Source organism: Meleagris gallopavo, chromosome 8 (genome assembly GCF_905368555.1).
Source record: "Meleagris gallopavo chromosome 8, MGAL_WU_HG_1.1, whole genome shotgun sequence".
Taxonomy (NCBI): domain Eukaryota; kingdom Metazoa; phylum Chordata; class Aves; order Galliformes; family Phasianidae; genus Meleagris; species Meleagris gallopavo.
Window position 1 is genome coordinate 10,127,210 of NC_139411.1, and position 17,006 is coordinate 10,144,215.

General features: G+C 37.8%; 1 protein-coding gene across 2 annotated transcripts; it reads right to left on the reverse strand.

The window, feature by feature from the left end:
- Positions 1-175: 175 nt before the first annotated feature.
- On the reverse strand, positions 176-14,770 carry DNA2 (DNA replication helicase/nuclease 2). Of its 2 annotated transcripts, none has more exons than XM_085229114.1 (21): positions 14,670-14,770; positions 14,291-14,463; positions 13,787-13,970; positions 11,925-12,070; positions 11,431-11,556; positions 10,740-10,959; positions 10,088-10,205; positions 9,608-9,773; positions 8,628-8,822; positions 7,571-7,801; positions 7,063-7,179; positions 6,862-6,971; positions 5,392-5,501; positions 4,156-4,380; positions 3,453-3,646; positions 3,265-3,354; positions 2,973-3,165; positions 2,410-2,499; positions 1,364-1,546; positions 1,074-1,222; positions 176-442 (listed from the first exon to the last, which is right to left on the reverse strand). In XM_085229114.1, exons 2-21 carry the CDS (start codon positions 14,455-14,457, stop codon positions 388-390), a joined length of 3,069 nt encoding a protein of 1,022 aa, XP_085085240.1. In that variant the 5' UTR covers positions 14,458-14,463; positions 14,670-14,770; the 3' UTR covers positions 176-387. The 2 variants fall into 2 exon arrangements, with proteins under 2 accessions (XP_085085240.1, XP_085085241.1); XM_085229115.1 differs by having other exon boundaries at positions 14,291-14,460; positions 14,670-14,691.
- Between the last annotated feature and the right edge of the window lie 2,236 nt (positions 14,771-17,006).

The window sequence follows — 17,006 nt, forward strand, 5'->3', positions numbered from 1 at the left end:
GACTCAGTACAGCACTGAGCTCTGCCCAGCCCTCCTTCTCAAACTTATCCCCCATTCATATAAGCAGAAAAGTGCTTACCAAGATAAAAAACGAGCATAGAAACAGCTAAAAAGTACCGGAAGGAATGAAATACTTCACATTCCTGGTTTGTTACACATCCCCTGGTACTAAAAGGACCAACTCAACAATCAGTTTATTAAAGAAATGTGTGTCGTTACTTTTACTGAAAGAAACATTTAAAATCACTGAAAGTAATTTCAGTTTTGGCTTCATTCAGATTGAACTGTGCATGTCAGCACTCACATTCCACTAAGCAATAATTTACATTCAGCAGCACCAGAAGAAAATATATAAGAAATGTCTTCTAAAACACTCAGTCTTCACAGTCATAAAATGTTACATTTGTGGATGCCTTCATGAGCCCCTGCTGGAAGATTGAAGATGTAGGAAGTTAAGGAAGTAGCTCTTAAGCATTTCAGTGATGTGCTGCTTTCAGAAACAAAATAAGAAGTGTGTACGAGTATGTACTGATGTCATCTGTAAAGAAAACATCTAGCTTTCCTATTTAAATAGGAGATGTAAGGAGCTGAAACAAGAACAAACTTGATACAGTGCCAGAGAGAATGAAGAAAAAAGATGAACAGGTCATAAGTTATACAATTTTCCAATCTAGAAACCTTAATCCTGAAGCATTATCTCAATAGGTATTTAAATAAATGGCTCTTCCAAAAAGAATAATCACAGTGACGTGAAGATGCCCCAAAATTAAGATGATCAGGAAAAAGAAAATGCAGAAAGCAAAAGCATAAAAAATTTAGTCATCAAATTTAAAATAAAAAGCAATATCAAAAGTTGATTTACAGGTCACCATGGAGTTTTATTTCTACTTTTCAAGACAGAATGGAAGTCCTAGATCTGCCTTGTCATCAAAACCTACTTCTGGCACATATTATACCGTGCTGACCATCAGCATTACAAATATAATCTAAATGATCAAAGGTCTTCCCATTCTTACCTCCTATCCAAAGGAGCCTCACCTTTCCCGTTTCACAAAACAGTGCTGAAAAAGGATATCATTGCCTCAGACTGCAGATGGCAGAGCAGCTTCTCCAGAGGAGGGTAGCGGCGGAGTGACGGAACGCAGCCGACCATGATGAGTTTGTGCTTGGCTCTTGTGATAGCAACATTAAGTCGTCTCCAATCCTTCAGGAGGGCACCAAGCTGATAAATAAACAATCTGCTTTTATTTTTCATATGTAAGTAGCAGAACTGGATGTAGATAATTTTCAAAATGTATCTAAATTCAAGGCTCAGAATAGTTTTTAAACTGGAATGAAAGTCAGGTTAGGATGAACAACTCACATTTTCGTCGTTACTGTTCCTAACAAAAGATACAATTATGATACTTTTGTCTCTTCCTTGGTACTTGTCTATAGTGTTGACTTCCACTCTGCTCTCCTTCAGTCTTGCCATCAAATCAGTGATTACTTTCAACTGATGTCTGTATGGCGATATAATACCAATGTCTGAAGGCTTACAGCCAGCCTAAGTGAAGCAAAAACAGAAAATAGTCACTGTAGTTACCTTGTTTTTCTTTTTTTTTTTTTCTCTCCCAGTTGAAGAAGCCTGTAGGATTATTTTTTTTTTTTAATAGTGCTGCAAGCTATCATCTTTGCACTAAGAAATCAATGGAACTCTAAATGAGATTGGTATAAACCAAGGAAAATATTAATTACTGCAAGATCCCAAGCTTTGTCTTAACCTAGCATAGACAAGTATTGTCAAAATCCTCATTTTTCTTTCTTCTTCAGACTGGGAAGTAAACACACAGAACTACTCATTAGTCTGTAGCACTCCTCAAATTGACTAGATTATGGTCTCAAGTTGCTCTAGGGGAGGTTTAGGTTGGATATCAGGAAAAACTTCTTTAGAGAAGGGGTTGTTAAGCACTGGAATAGGTTCCCCAAGGAGGTGGTTGAGTCACCATCCCTGGATGTGGCACTCAGGGACATGATTTAGCAGTGGGTTGTTAGAGTTAGGGTCGTATGGTTAGGTTGCAGTTGGACTTCATGATCTTTTAAGGTCTTTTCCAACCTGTGCAACTCCGTGATTCTATGAAATAAGGGAGAAAGGCAAATCCCTTCCCCTCCCCCTCGCAAGAAAGCCCATCCTCATCTCTTAAAGAATTTAGCACCCAGTTTTATTTCACCCCAAACTCCAACCAGGCATGAGACAGGAACTGAATGCAGACTTCAGGCACTTCACTGTAGCAACACATAGCCAACCATGAATTTACTCTCACAGTTATCCCTCCGAGAATAACCCCATACACATAGTCAGAATTTCTACAGCAATATAAGATTAATTACAGAATTGTCCCTCTTGAGCAACGTTCAAGTAAAAGATACCTTAATGAATAAAGTCGTAAGGAAGAACACTAGTTTGGCTTCTGTCACATTACATACACCACCTTTTTCTGTGTGTTCTGGTGCTGGGACCTTTAAAAATATAAATGGAAAATAATGATCATCTCTTAAGGTGCACGGTATTCTGATCCTTAACTCACTCTATCATACAGTGTTTATACTACTACTTTTTTTTTTTTTTTTTTTTAAGGTAGGGGTAAATGCTAAATTCTACAGAGTATATCCATATCAGAAATTAACCTCAGAATAGAGCATTTACAGAACATGTTGAAACAATTTGACAAAACTTGTTTCCAGTAATAACCATTTCATAACTCCAAGTTTCTAGTAAGAGCAAGTCACCTCAAGAAACTGTCAAGGCTCAATCATCTGATTTCACATTTATACAATGCATATAATAAAAATAGACTTTTTGTGGTGAGGGTTCTTTTCATTTTGCTTGACTGCTGTAATACATGAATCTTATTGAAGACGGACTTTTACATTTGAGGTGAATTTTCTAGCATATAAAAAATTTAAATGGAAGAGAAATAAATGAACTTTACCTTCTCAGTGTTCAGAAAACATACAGGTTTGTCTGGCTCAAGTACTTCTTTCAACCATGTTTTTGAAGCATCTGCAAGCTCCAGTTTCAGCATTTTTAGATTTGGCAAATTAGCAGTGGCATTTGACACCTTCTCTGATCCACATTCCAGTTTGCCATCATACACTAGCTTGTTACTCAGTGACATAATTTTACTAAGGATGAGGAAGAAAGGAGTGGTGTCAAATCTTGCGATTTCAATCCCACATTTAAAAAAAATAAAGGAACTGCTGTAACAAATAAGTTTAACATACCTGTTCATTCTGTATTGCACAGTCAACTGGACAACAGCATTTTGGTTTTGCTCCAGCCTTTTAAATAAACTTTCACTCATACCAAGATCTCTAGTACAAAATAAACAATTCACAAAAGCATGTCAGACAACATACTGCAAAAGCCCTCCCAGAATTCATATTACTGGTATTCGTCCAGCAAATCTCACCTTGCTTCTGAATTCTGTACAAGTGGAGGCAGCTGCTGATGGTCCCCAACCAGCACAAACCGTTTGGAGCAGAACAGTGGGCCCAGACAGATGGGCTGGCTTATCTGGGAAGCTTCATCAACTATACAGAAATCAAACTGCTTCTGAACAAAGATGGGGTGATTTATGCCCATGCAGGCTGTTGCTACCACTGGCTGAAAATCGAGACACACTAATTAGAGAAAGCTTCAATCCCTCCACAGAACATTTTTCAGATTAAAAAAAATAAAAAATAAAATAAAAAAATCATTTCAATTAACTAAAGATAAAACCAATACATTTTAGCCCTTGAAATCAGTGTCATTCACACTGCACACATATTAACCTTGTGTTCTTAAAGTCTTGCAATCTTGAAATTTCACTCTCTCAATTAATTTACTTTGAAGTTGTCACCACCTGTTTCTCCAACTCTTTGGGAATTATTAAATGTAATTATTAGTTATTTTGTGTAAACATAAAAAATGCTTTTCAGCTTTTAGACTGCTAGAATTAGTCATTCTTGGCTGTAATGAAATTGCAATGATGCAGGAATTGAGCATGTTTCAGCACAGATTTCTCCTGCCAGTAACACACTCTTGAGATGGGTTCCTGGCTCTACAGCATCTGAACAACCAGAATACTAACATAATATCCATTGCAGGCCTTGCAGAAACACTTCTCTCACCTGACTGCTGTAGAGCTCTTCCAAATCCATTACAGATTTAATTGATTTGGATCTGCAAATTTCTTCTTCTGTAAATTTCCGTATATCTGGATGAACCTTCTGAGCTCTTCCCAAACGCAAGAAGCCTACTTTGAATTTGGCTAGCTTCAGTAGGATATTGTCCACAGCAGTGTGTGTAAAACTAGTCAGAAGAACACTGAAGCCACAAGCAGAGAGAATTCTCACCTAGTGAATGGAGAAGAGAAAAAAAGAAAATGCTTTTAGTTCACAGACAGACTTAGTGTGACCAAGGCTGGGGTGGAACACTAAGTTTCAGATGGAGCCAACAGCAAGTATGACTTCATTAATGTAATTCTTTCCAGCCAAATCAGCTATTGAGCTATTGTCAAGGGAATACGAGCAATAGATCTGATGCATCTCCTAAACAGCAGGCTTACTACACGAATTACAGAAGAGTAAGAGAAGAACATCTACACACGCTTGCAAACTACATTAAAAAGGCAGTGCACCAAAGAATATCAATACTGTATGCAGAAGCCTTGCAGACCAATTCTGGAAATAATTTTCTCCATGACAACTTAACATCAAATTCAGCAGAACGAACTGATCCGGTAACAGCAGCAGCTTGCTCACTCTTCATCTTCCTCTTGCCCCACCAGTTCTCATGCAGGGAATGATAGAAGGCAGAAGACAAAACACCCATTCAGAAAAGATAACAACTGGATGTGAAATGTCACTTCCTTCAGGAACAGCTCAGCCCACGGCCTGAACCCAGTAAGTTCCTGCAGCCCATTTCTGGGGAGAGAAAACCAGTAGCTGGAAGAGTCGGTGACTGGACCACACAGCTTCAGCACCTTGGGTTTATACAGCTCCCACTGGGCAAATGGTAGACTTCCCCAAGGAATCCTTTTTTTGAGCTGCAATTCAAGACTTGAGGTCTTGTTGGCATTCAGGGACAAAAATTTTATCATTAAAATGTCACAAAGTGATTAAGTATTACTTCAATTTCTTCTCTCTCACTTATTCCCACAGAAGCAAAAGACAATCCTATTCCACAGAGCAAATTTTCAGTTCTACCAAATAAAAGTTCTTAAATTAAAACAAAAGGTTTCCTTCTTTGAAATTACACAAATAGCAGTACATTAAGTTAAGGCAATTACTTGAGAAAAGCGTAAAACGTGTTTAATGCTCTCCAAATCTTACAAATCTTTTCAAAATCAAAGCACAGGATCTTACCAGAGCGCATATTGTAGTTGTTTTTCCTGTTCCAGGCATACCCACAATAAGAGTGTAGTCTTTTGAAAGCAACACTTGTTTCATTGCCTGTTTCTGAGGTTTATTCAGACCTTTAAAGAAGAAAAAATAACAGTAAAATGTCTACACTTCATAATTATACTTGCTAGAGTAATAACGTTCAACTTTGCAATATGCAGACAAGTAGTACAGGGTCTGTACTGCTATCTCAGAAACAAATCATTGAAGATGTTTTGTGATCTTTTGCAGCTTATTGTTTCTGATATCCTAAAGGACCACCATATGATATCTTGTTGCTATTTTATTTTCCATTTTTCTTTTTATCATACCCATTTTCATATTCAAACATGCAAAATGAATTGCACAGGTAGCATCATCTTGCTTAGAAAGAAAAAAAAAACCACCACAAGAAACCAGAGCTGTGTTTCCCCAGTCTGATGCAGGTGAGCAGTATAGTCTGGTTATTTGGATTAGGCAAAGCTCAAGCAAAAACAAACAAACAAACAAATAAATAATCAAGGAACATGTCGAATTATTGGTGTCTTACTGAAAGCCAGGTTTTGTTTGCAAGTATGGGAAGGAACTGTTACTCCCTGTCTTCCAATATTTGTTAATCCATCATTCTTCAGTTCTAGCACATACACCTTCCTCTCATTTCCTTCCCTTTCAGTGGTTTGCTAGAAGGCTGGGCAAAATTGTTATTTGAAACAGACCTCAGAGCAGCAAGATGCATCTTTTAGTTTTCAGAAAGTTTTTATAAGAAATTATTTGTTTTTAGACAATTGAGTTAAGTTTCCAAAGACATCTCTGTCAGCAGTAATGAGTATTTTCACTGACTATGACACTATCACATACATCCTCTGTTAAAAAAAAAAAAAAAAAACAGGAGTGCCACAAAGCTTCATATATTACAGAGTAGTCAACAAGTCAATAAAAGTGCCCACAGAAATGAATGTTTACATCAAAGCCCATCTCCTTCCTTCCACTCCCTCAAAGTCCACTTCCTCTATCCCAAGTCTTCCTTGTTCTCAATTTTGTAACAATTAGAGAATACTAAAACTGCAAGCTACAGGAACTTTTAAAAATAAAACAAAGTTCTAAGCAGACATGTGGTCACATCTTCCAAGTAGCTCGACTGATCACAGAAAGACATGTAATGCAATGTAATGTAATGAAAGAAATGGTTTAGTAGCTTGTAGTAGCAGTGGTAATGAAAAGATGGTTCGACTAGATGATCTTATAGGTCATTTCCAACCTTGTGATTCTATGATTCTATGAAATATCACAGAAAGACATGTAATACCACAGGTTATTTTAAATAAAACTGCTACTAGATCCTGATGTAGAAAAAGAGAGCCTGTATTAAGTGTAATAGAACAAAAAAATTTAAAGGCAGTAGAAATATGCCATTAAACATAAGAGTTCAGGAGGAAAAAAACAAAGACTTGATACCCTTTAAAATACTTGCAACAGCTTCCTTTGCTTCTGGAGGAAGGACTGAGCTCAAATGCTGAATAAAACGAGGTTTGTGGAAGTCAATGATCAAGTTACGGAGCTTTTCACTGCGGATGCAAAAATAAAAGAATCACAAGTTTCTCATTGGGAAAATACCTAGAAATACTCAAAGTGTGAAATTAATGTGATTCTTCATACCTGACTGGGGAATCTTTCATTAGTTTAGAGAGGTTTTCAAAGGGGACTCCTATACCACAGTCTCCTTCTTCATGATCCAACCTAAAAGTGGTACTCTCGGGGAGCTTTGATAAATTCCTGAAGGATGACAATAACATGCACAAATTAATTCTGCTTACAAGCAGTAGGTTGATGATGAAAGTCTCATTAGTAAGGGCACATTTCAAGGCAGTGTAGTCTGAATAATTAAAGTTACTGGTAACAAAAACAACAAGAATATCCATAGAAACTTACGTTGGAGATACAGTTTGCAGATATGTTTTTTAATCAGTCAACATAGGCAAATACCTAGGCACAGGGACACTGATCTGCCACCTTCAGTCAGGATGTAGGATTTTTAGAATATACCTCCCCAAGCCAAGCAAGAAGAGTCAGACCATTTTAGAGCTTTTTTGAGGCCTGGGAGTGCCTTTCTTGAAGCCCATATTACAGTGCTGTCAAGCAGATGTTTTTCCTTTTGTTCTATTACCTGCCCAACAAACAGGAGATTTTTGTTGCACTGATTTCTCTGACGTAGCCACTAGCCAAGCCAAGCAAACCATTTTCTTCTCCACTCACAACAACTCTGTCACCAACCAATAGGTTTGCTCCAGGTACAACACCATTTTTACGTTGGAAAGAATGCAGATATTGTCCTTCGGAAACTTCCTGAACTTGATCAATTCTGATCATGTTTCCAACACAGTCTCCAGCCTTCTCTCTGTGAAGATATTACAGAAAAATTAATTTTTCAATATAAGATCCCCTCAGTAAGACACATATTTTATATATGTAAGCGAGAAACAAAAAATGTAGTCAGTTTTCAATAGCCACTATGACCAGAAAAGAATTGTAAATATATATAAACACCTTATACTTGCTTCAAGAAAAGACTGATAACTAAAATAAAGTTACAGATAACTTTGTTAAAAACTGAGCACTGAAACATATGGATGCACTTCACTAAAATGTTTTATAGTTGCTTAATAAATTGCTTGTTTCACTTAAGCAACACATAAACAAACTCATTTAAATGGGCCCACAAGCCACCCGTTATTTTTTGCATAGCTACTACGTCCAGGGATGTAAGATAGAAAGTACTTGAGCCAGCAAGAGCCCTTAGTGTTTATCCATGTTCTCAGGCAAGCATAGGAGCAGAGCCCAAAATACATCATTATTTGTCAATAAAACTCTCAGAAAATCAGTGCAGTGAGCTGGACTCACAGCCAGTATCCAGTGTCAGCCCTCAGGAACTGAAACAAAATGATACAATTGCTACTTCCAAAGGCTGAGACTGCAATTAACTTACTGTTTCCTGTGCATGTCTCAATAGCAACAACAGAAAAACATATATCGAAAATATATAACCTATAAGTGTAGCAAGCTAATGATTTCATTAGCTCACATCTCAAACTCTACCTTACAAGAAGTACATCTACAAGTAGTAGAAAACATCTAAGTTCCCTTGTGGGGAAAACTACAAGTTGACAATGTCTCACTTCCAAGCGCTCATTTGTACCGCTGTACAGGTTAGAAACTCATCTTACCTTTCCAAAGAAGGTATCATCCATATATTTTTATACCCCTTTTTACTGTCTCTACTTTGCATCTCCAAGGTTAACATCAGGTACCACAGACTGAAATACTCTAAATGGGAAGGTTTCAGGTGCTGTGTCTCTTTTTCAATAATGGGTATCATAGCAGGAGGAAAAGAAACACCGGCCATCCTTTCTTCTACAGCTCTAGGAGTAGAACCAAGCACAGGAAAGAATCAACTTCCACCACATTTCCTGCAAGTCAGTCTGTACATGAGACCAACTTAAGCTTATACTGAAACACTGAAAAATATAGCACTTATCATCACTGAAATAAAGTTGATTACATGTCCTTTGCTCCTACAATCTCATTTAATAGCTTCACATCATCTGTATGATTTTGAATTAGGGAAAATAAGTAGAAGACCAATTGAAAACATCCCAAGAATAGTTCTGCAAACATTTAAGCATTTCATCTTCTATTTCTTTTTTAGTAAGATATGAATACCGTGGTGGTACTAACTTAAGCAAATGGAATTTAACAGTTGATAAAAAAGCAGCCTTCAGGTCAATTCACCTTGGAACTAAGCATCAATAGACATTTATATATAATCATGCATATAAAAATGCAAACAAAGTGAAAAAAGTTAGCTCAAAAGTTGTTGAAATAGCTGGTAAATTAGGAATAATGTAATGCCGCCATAGCTGAATGTTATAATGACTTACGAAGCAATTACTAAAACATATTACACTTGTGCACAAAGCCAGTTCCCTCAAAATTTCATTTGTGCAACCTGAAAAAACAAATGGTCAGATCAAAGAGAATGTAAGAGTTATGCTGGAGTTTATGGAACATTGTTTTGGAGTGCAAAAGTTGTCATAAAGGAATAATAAGCCATCAAATCACAAAAGTTGAATAATAGTATCAAAGGCTGAAATTATTCTTATTTAAAAAACAAGAATCAAACTGGGGTGCTAGGATTTTTTCTTACCTGCTATATAGAAAGCAATTGTGTATTTGGGAACAGTATTTACAGGCTTGACTGTCATCAATAACAGGAGGCAAAGCAGCAAGCTGTGACTGCTGTCTTCCCACAGCAGATTTCTGCGTACTGTGCATTAAGTAGAAGGCCACCTGGTTTCTTAGCTTTATTAATTCTGTCAAGAAAAGAACAAAGTAAGCTGATATTTTAAGTGTAGCTTTTAATCATTCTTAGTCCAAAAGAAAACAGGCATCACACTTAAATCAGCTAAGAAGTAGATACTCATGTAGCAAAGTCCTAATGTAGTATTAATAAAGCATATTTACGTTTTGAACATCAACTTAATAGAATAAATAAAATTATGACAAATAATACAGCCAAGTATAACTTGGTCCATGAGAGAAAATCCTACTAGCTCAACTATTACTGAAATGCTTCATTGTAATTAAACTAATTAAGTAGGTTTCAAGGGCAGGGGGAGAACGTCACCTCTTCTATCCATGCGAGTTCCAGTAACAGGATACATAGTACCAGTTTTAAGATAAAGAAGAAATCCAGCTTCAGGATCCATTCTCCTTTCTAAATTCAACAACGTATACAGGATAACCTGCAAACATTTTATATAAAACATACTGCGTATATATATATGTATATATATATATATATATATATATATAAAAAATACAGCTTCTTAAGATAATTTATGTAGCCATTACTATTACAAATAATTTAGAAAGCATAACTAATAAGCACCTAACCAAGCATTTGAATTAAAAGGCATCTTCCTTAACAAAAGCTCATGCATGACTACCCCTCATTCAGACCAGCTATCTCTCAAGATGCACAATTATAGTTCTTCAAGTTCTTTGCCTCGAGCTAATACTCAAATGTGTAGTAAGAAGAGACTAATCAACATTTTTCAGGATAAAAGCCATAAAAGGTGATTGAAAGACTTAAACAAGCATACATCCCACATCTCAGTTCATTTTTAAATCATCAGCATTGAGCCAGGGTTGGTCATCCGTAAATCCAGATTACACCATGTACAAAACAAATATTTCATATTCTTGAGACCAAGTCAGTCATTCTTATAAGACAGATTGCTTATAGCCACCAACTGTCAAATTACACTTTTTTGTACCTGACTCCTGTGCTCTATAGAGTTCGATTCCTTGCCAGATTTGAGCTCTAATGGCATTATCCTGGACTGTACGCCACACTGACGATGGATTTTCACCCTGGCTGTAACATCAATCTTTCCCTTCAATCCAAACCTGGGAGACCAAATGTTCTCTTCAATGTCTAAGATATCTACAATTTCTACCTTAGAAGAGCAATCTCCTGTTTTGTCTTCACTTGGCCTAGGAAGAAACCAAAGGAAGGGGGAAGTTAATGATTTTCCTTAATATTTCAAGATTAAAACACATTGCAGTATGCATGCACTGACAAACTATTACATCTGAATAGTGGTTTAATATTCCAGTTCTTAGTCTTCTATTTACAGCAGCTTCTACCTTAGCCAGCTGATTAAAAGAACAAGGATGTTTAAGTACTAACACATCTACTCTCTACCACATTGTTTACAATGATTTTAATATCACTGTGATTTTTATGTCAGTCCTCCCTCAGCCTTATAGTAATCATTCTTAATGTCTTTCCCACTACTCATAATTGCAACTAAATATGGAGCTCAATATTAGCTATTTAGGTATCAAGGCAATGAATTGCTCCATGTCAGTTAAGAGATTTGTATAAAAAGCACTCTTCTAAAAATTGGAAGCGTCCCAAACAAGATATACAAATTAGGATAATTTCTAATTTTGGATTCTTACAGTTTCAGTTGCATTTTATTTTGGTTAGCTGGATTGTGCATGAACTCTTCTGTCCACTTAAAAAATGAAGGCAAATATTCTTCTATCTCCTGCATTACCTCTGTTTGTTTCAGCTTTAAATGATACCTACAAAATAAAGCCATTTACATTAGGGCAATAGCAAAATTAGCTTCACCTTTGGTACCAAAGTACTTCACATTCATGGAAATAATTGTCAAGTTTAAAGAACCATCTTTAAAACACAGAGAGCAACACATTCACATCACCCGATTAACTCATAAAACTACAGCTGAGCACCCATTAAGAGAAATAAACTACATTTTCCATTAAACTCTAGCAGGGCAGGCATATTAAATTACATTATAGAACAGGGAAATAAGAGATACCAAAATTTCATTAAGATTTTTTGGTAAGATGCTCCCCTAATAACAGTAACCATTTGTTAAAGCATCTAATCTTCCAAACATAAAAACAGATTCTTGCAACGTACTTACATTTCTTTGAGATACTTTTGCCCATAAACAATGTTATTTGCTAGTTCCTCTACTTTTTCAGGTGACAAGTTATTTGTTACAGATTGCTGGAAAATTTCATGAAGAATTGTACCAATGAGTGTTTGCCGTGAACCACACTCAGGGCCCTGCAATACAAGTTATACAGTACAAAAAGTTTAAGATTCATATTCACTTCATGCAGATTTTCCACAGAATTTCTGGGCTTATTTGTTGCATGTGACACATCCCAATTGTTTTTATTAAAATCATTAGATCTTTCATCTCCCTTATTAATGTGGATTCAAATGTGACTGCAATACAGACAAACTACAATGAATCTTTTCTATTGCTTTATCTCCCATTTTTATTCCAAATCCACTACTAGGATACAATCCCTAAGCAATTAAACAAGGAAAAAATCCACATTTTACTTTGTGAACAGCATTAACAGCAGCATTTCCTAATGCAACAATCGTTACTGTCCTTGAAATACTGTTTACATTATCCATATTTGAAGCAATTTCCTGCATTTTATGAACTCACATAAAATTATTCCAACATCAGAGTGGCTCAGAAACCCACCTAGCTCACTGCCAGGAATGGATAAATTATGACTTCTGCATAAGCCCCTACCAAACAGCTGGAAAGCTAATCAGTTTGTTTGGAAGTTAATGGTATGTTTCACAGAACTGGCAGTGTGGGACCTGAACACAACTCAAGAGTGGTGTTATCAGAGTCAGTACCCTTTGTGTTGTCCTGTATGGGAACTGCTGAATCACGGCCTGAAACTCTGGTTGATCACCTGAGGCAAGCAATAAGTCAGCCATAGAGCACAGGTGAAGGCAATTCACCTGTGCTGCCAGAAGGGGTGGAGCCTGGCTGCAACTCTCCTAGACCCATTTAAGAGCTCACTAGCAGGGGAAAGTATCTCTTCTGGAGATCCCTTCTCTGGAGTTTTGCAGCAAGCCCTGGACATGGGTAAGCTTTCTATCTATTCTCTTTTTGTTATTATAATCTGCTCTGCCAAATTCTCTTGATTATTTCATAATTATAATATCTTTATATTCATTGACTATACATGATACTTGATGGTACACTATACTTACCAACAATTAATCTATTCCCATTACTTCTCTAATGAAGGCCTTCTGCTGACATCTCTTTTCAGTCTGAATGTTTTGCTCTAGCCACAGTTCCCCAGCCAGTCTATTTACTACTTCCTTTGCCCATCTGGATTTACATTCTCCTCCAGCTTTTCTTCAGCTGGAGCAGGCAGCCATTGCTTCTCTACCACTCACATATCAGCAAGGACAACCACAAGAAACCTTTTCTCTCTTTGAGTTCCAGCATAGTTGGACACAGATTCCAGAATTAGCCAACACCAACCCTGACTACAGTACAGGTATACAGTAGCTAGATCTGGAGCTAACACACGATGCTTCTCATGGGGTACCAGAAAAACCTTTGCTGTAATGGCTGTTGTTTCAGAAGCTTTTTACTAGCCAAATGAGATTACATTTTCATTATCACCAACAAGAGGTGCACATCTAGCAAAGACTAGGAACAAGAAGAGTATAAGAGAAGTTGCCAGAAAATTAGAGTGAGAAGAATATTTTTGTACCCATTTTCTATATTAAGAATACAGAATAATTTCAACTGAAATTCTGAAAAAAAAGAAAAAAAAGTAGTCCAAACAGAAAGTTTTCCCTCTGAATTGCTTTTTTTTTTTTGTAAACATTATGACTAGCTGCTGATACTTTACAATATCACATCTCAAACAGTTTTAAACTTGAGCTAAGCCACCATTCTCACCTGAAACATTAACCCATTAATGCTACAACATCGGATGTTTTAACACTTACCCTAAACCTTTCACTCAGCACTGCTTTTCTCATACATCGAATGCTACTGGATATCGTAGTACCAGAGAGCAGCATATCTGGGTAAAGAATGAGGTATCCAGACTGCTCATTTATTATCCAGGTACCAGAGCTACAGTCCCCTTCTAAATGAACGATGTCTCCCGGAACAACTGGAACAGACTCCCTATAAAGCAAAACATTTCAACAACGATTTGCAAGCGCAGGATACCACGTGTAAGAAATTAACAGATTCAACATGCTTCGAAACCTGAGGTTACTATGTGCTTTGTACTGACAAAACTTCAGTTCTGAGCACTAGGTCACGGATCAAATCCACGTTAAGAGAAATCCTGATGACTTCAAGTCACTACAGATTCATCCTTTCAGCCATTTCAGAACTGATATTTTATACCGGCATACTGTACTTGATTATTATACGATCTCCTTTTATTGAAGGGCTTAAATTGCTTCAGAAGCTCAACAGAATCTCAGAACACAGCTCACCAGCTGTTCTGAAGGACGCACAGCTCCGTATCTCCCGGCGATGTGGAAGCGCTGATCGCCAGGTGCTTCTCAGGGTCGCGTCCCTCCCGCCGCACCAGGCGGACCTCCAACACGCGGTACCTGTTGTTCACCCCGCTCCTGAGCGCCGCATTACAGGGGTCGGCCATTGTCTTCTGAAAGCACAGTTAACGCTGCCAAAACCATCGCAGTGCTTGACAAGGAAGCAGACCGGCACAAACCCACCTCCACTGCTAGAACGCGTGACAGCGCGGGTAAATAGACGACTACAGAGTGCTTTGTAAATTGCACGCAGGCCTTCCCCTTCTCCCTCCCGCCGCCCAGCACAGCAGTCCCTCCACCACACATCAGCCAGCCTCACCTCAGCCCCACAGCGCAGCCCAACTGAAACCCCCGCGCCTCACCAACCGCTGCTCACGCGCAGGCGCAGCACAGCCCGCCTCTCTCGCCCGCCTAGAGACTCCACCTCCAGCTCGAGCATTGGTGGGGACGAAGGCAGAGCAACCAATGGGAGTTGCCGGAGGGCGGTGCGAGCTTCCCGCGCGCGGGATGAAAAGCAGATGATGTGCGGGCGGCCCACACCGTGAGGAAGCCTAACGGTTACCTGTGCGTGCGGCTGCGGCTCGTCTGCCAGTCAGCGCTCCTCGTAACTGCGGGAAAAAGTAGAATTAAAAGTGCTTTTCTCTCTCAAATGTCTGTGGGTGAACCTCAGCCTGGAGCTTTCCTTCCAACAAATACGAGCCGTGCAGCCAAGCAGCAGTTCTCTGAGGCAATGCAGCAGTCTCAGGCGTGTGCGTTTGCCCCCTTTGCTTCTTTTTGGTCACAAGAGCACTACTTCAGGAAACCGTTTTTGCTCCTAAACTATCACGTCGAGCTAGGACTAAAGGACACAGGTATTAAGTCTACTCTCGATATATCAGTATTCTGCACTTAAAATGCCAGGAAAAAGAACAATGACGTAATTGGAGTTTGGTCTTGTTTCCTAATGTAGCCAGACACTGGGAAACAGGACCGTGCTCCAGCCCTGGGAAGACAACATGGCCGGGGTCAGGCACCCAGCAGGAGGATCCAGCTTGATGTTTGAAGGGTAAGATGAGTCCCTTTTCTTAGGTAGTACACATAGCCTATGATTATATCGCTTTCCCTTGCAGAACTGCTAATATTCATAATGGAATAGTTTGCTCTGTTAAACACATAGGCATACAATTTAGTACAGTATTAAAACAGATTAATGTACAGGAGCATTTTACTTTGTACATGTGGTAGAGCCTGCAGAGTGCAAGGTTATCTCTACATTCCTGTGCAGAGGGAATAAAACAAAACAATATAGACACAAATTTAGCAGTCTAAAAAGAAGATTCAAATACAAAGTTTTTCTGTGAAGTAACTGCAAACTACATAGGTAATGCATAAATAAATGCCTCCGTTACAGCAAGCAGAAATTTCCATGATAAGGAACTGAGCTCTATTTTAAAGACAGTGTTTAATAACTGGAAACAAAACATCATCTGAGATTTTTCAGGGCGTAGTATGGATAAGAGATTCTGACCTGAAGGAGTTCTCCACTTCTAAATCTAAGGGTATTGGAAATAGCTGGGTTGAACAGAAAATACATAGTACCCAAGGTTGCATTACCAATTCATACCAAAGAAAGAAGTAACTTTCACTGGGTAGAACTAACAGTTACAAGACTCCTACAAAGCAGGTTTTCAGGAAATATGGCAATAATAATTATATCCTTTTCCATTCAAGCCTCTCTGTATAATAAAGTTGACATTTGGGATAATGATCTACACTTGCAAAAAAAACTAGACTAAAAACATCTTGGAGTTGCAAAAAAATGTTTTCTAACATGGTTGTTTTGTGGGTTTTTTTTTCCCCACACAGAGAAAGCTTTTAAAATTGATTTTGAAGCAATTGTATCAATTTATAATAACTTCTAAAGTTCCTAGAAAGGGTGTGTACAAACCAGTTCAATTGCTATGCTGTGAAACATTTGAAAAACTAGAACTAGATTGAAAATAAAAACATAAACTAATGACCACCAGCTTCCTTAACTGCTGATATTCTGATAACTTCAGTGTGGTACCAGAGTGGTTAAAAACAAGTAAGTAACCTCACCTTCTCAAGGAGGGACAATTTACATGGAAGATGAACTCAAATCCAGCATCTTGACTAATGAGAATGTTCTTCAATAGCAATGAAAAACTTCTCACAGCTTACATATATAGAACGTATTTAAATTATGTGTGTATTTATCGGTATTTTACAAGAAGAAAATAGACACTTAAAGTCATAGTAAAATGACTACCATAGGGAATACAGCCAGTCAGATATATGAAACACATTAGAGATACTCAAAATAGTGTTCTGATTAAGAAATATATTTAATAATAACCTTTTCAAACAAGCTTAGAAATACCTACCAAAAAAATTAGAAACAAGTCTCCTCTCTTCCAGCTCCCTTTTTCCCTTCGTAGACCTTTCTGAAGTATTTTAGTACTTTCAAGTAGAATTATTAACACACTTGTAAGTTCTGTTTTGAAAACGTAATGCTGAAGATACAGCACCAAAGGGCTGTTTTTCACATTCAGTATCCTACTCAGTTGTTTTGCTGACATGTTCTACTGCTGCTTTCTTCTCAAGCGTGAGTATGTTGGATTCTGCTTTCCACACACACAAAAATCACACAAATATA

What these genes read in the sequence shown, in the direction of transcription:
- DNA2 (XM_085229114.1), bottom strand. Translation starts at nt 14,457, where the DNA reads ATGGCCGACCCCTGTAATGCGGCGCTCAGGAGCGGGGTGAACAACAGG. An exon ending in AACTCGCATGGATAGAAGAG is followed by an intron (nt 9,774 to 10,087) that starts GTGACGTTCTCC and finishes TTTTCTTGACAG; the next exon opens with AATTAATAAAGCTAAGAAAC. An exon ending in GTGCAATACAGAATGAACAG is followed by an intron (nt 3,166 to 3,264) that starts GTATGTTAAACT and finishes CCTCATCCTTAG; the next exon opens with TAAAATTATGTCACTGAGTA.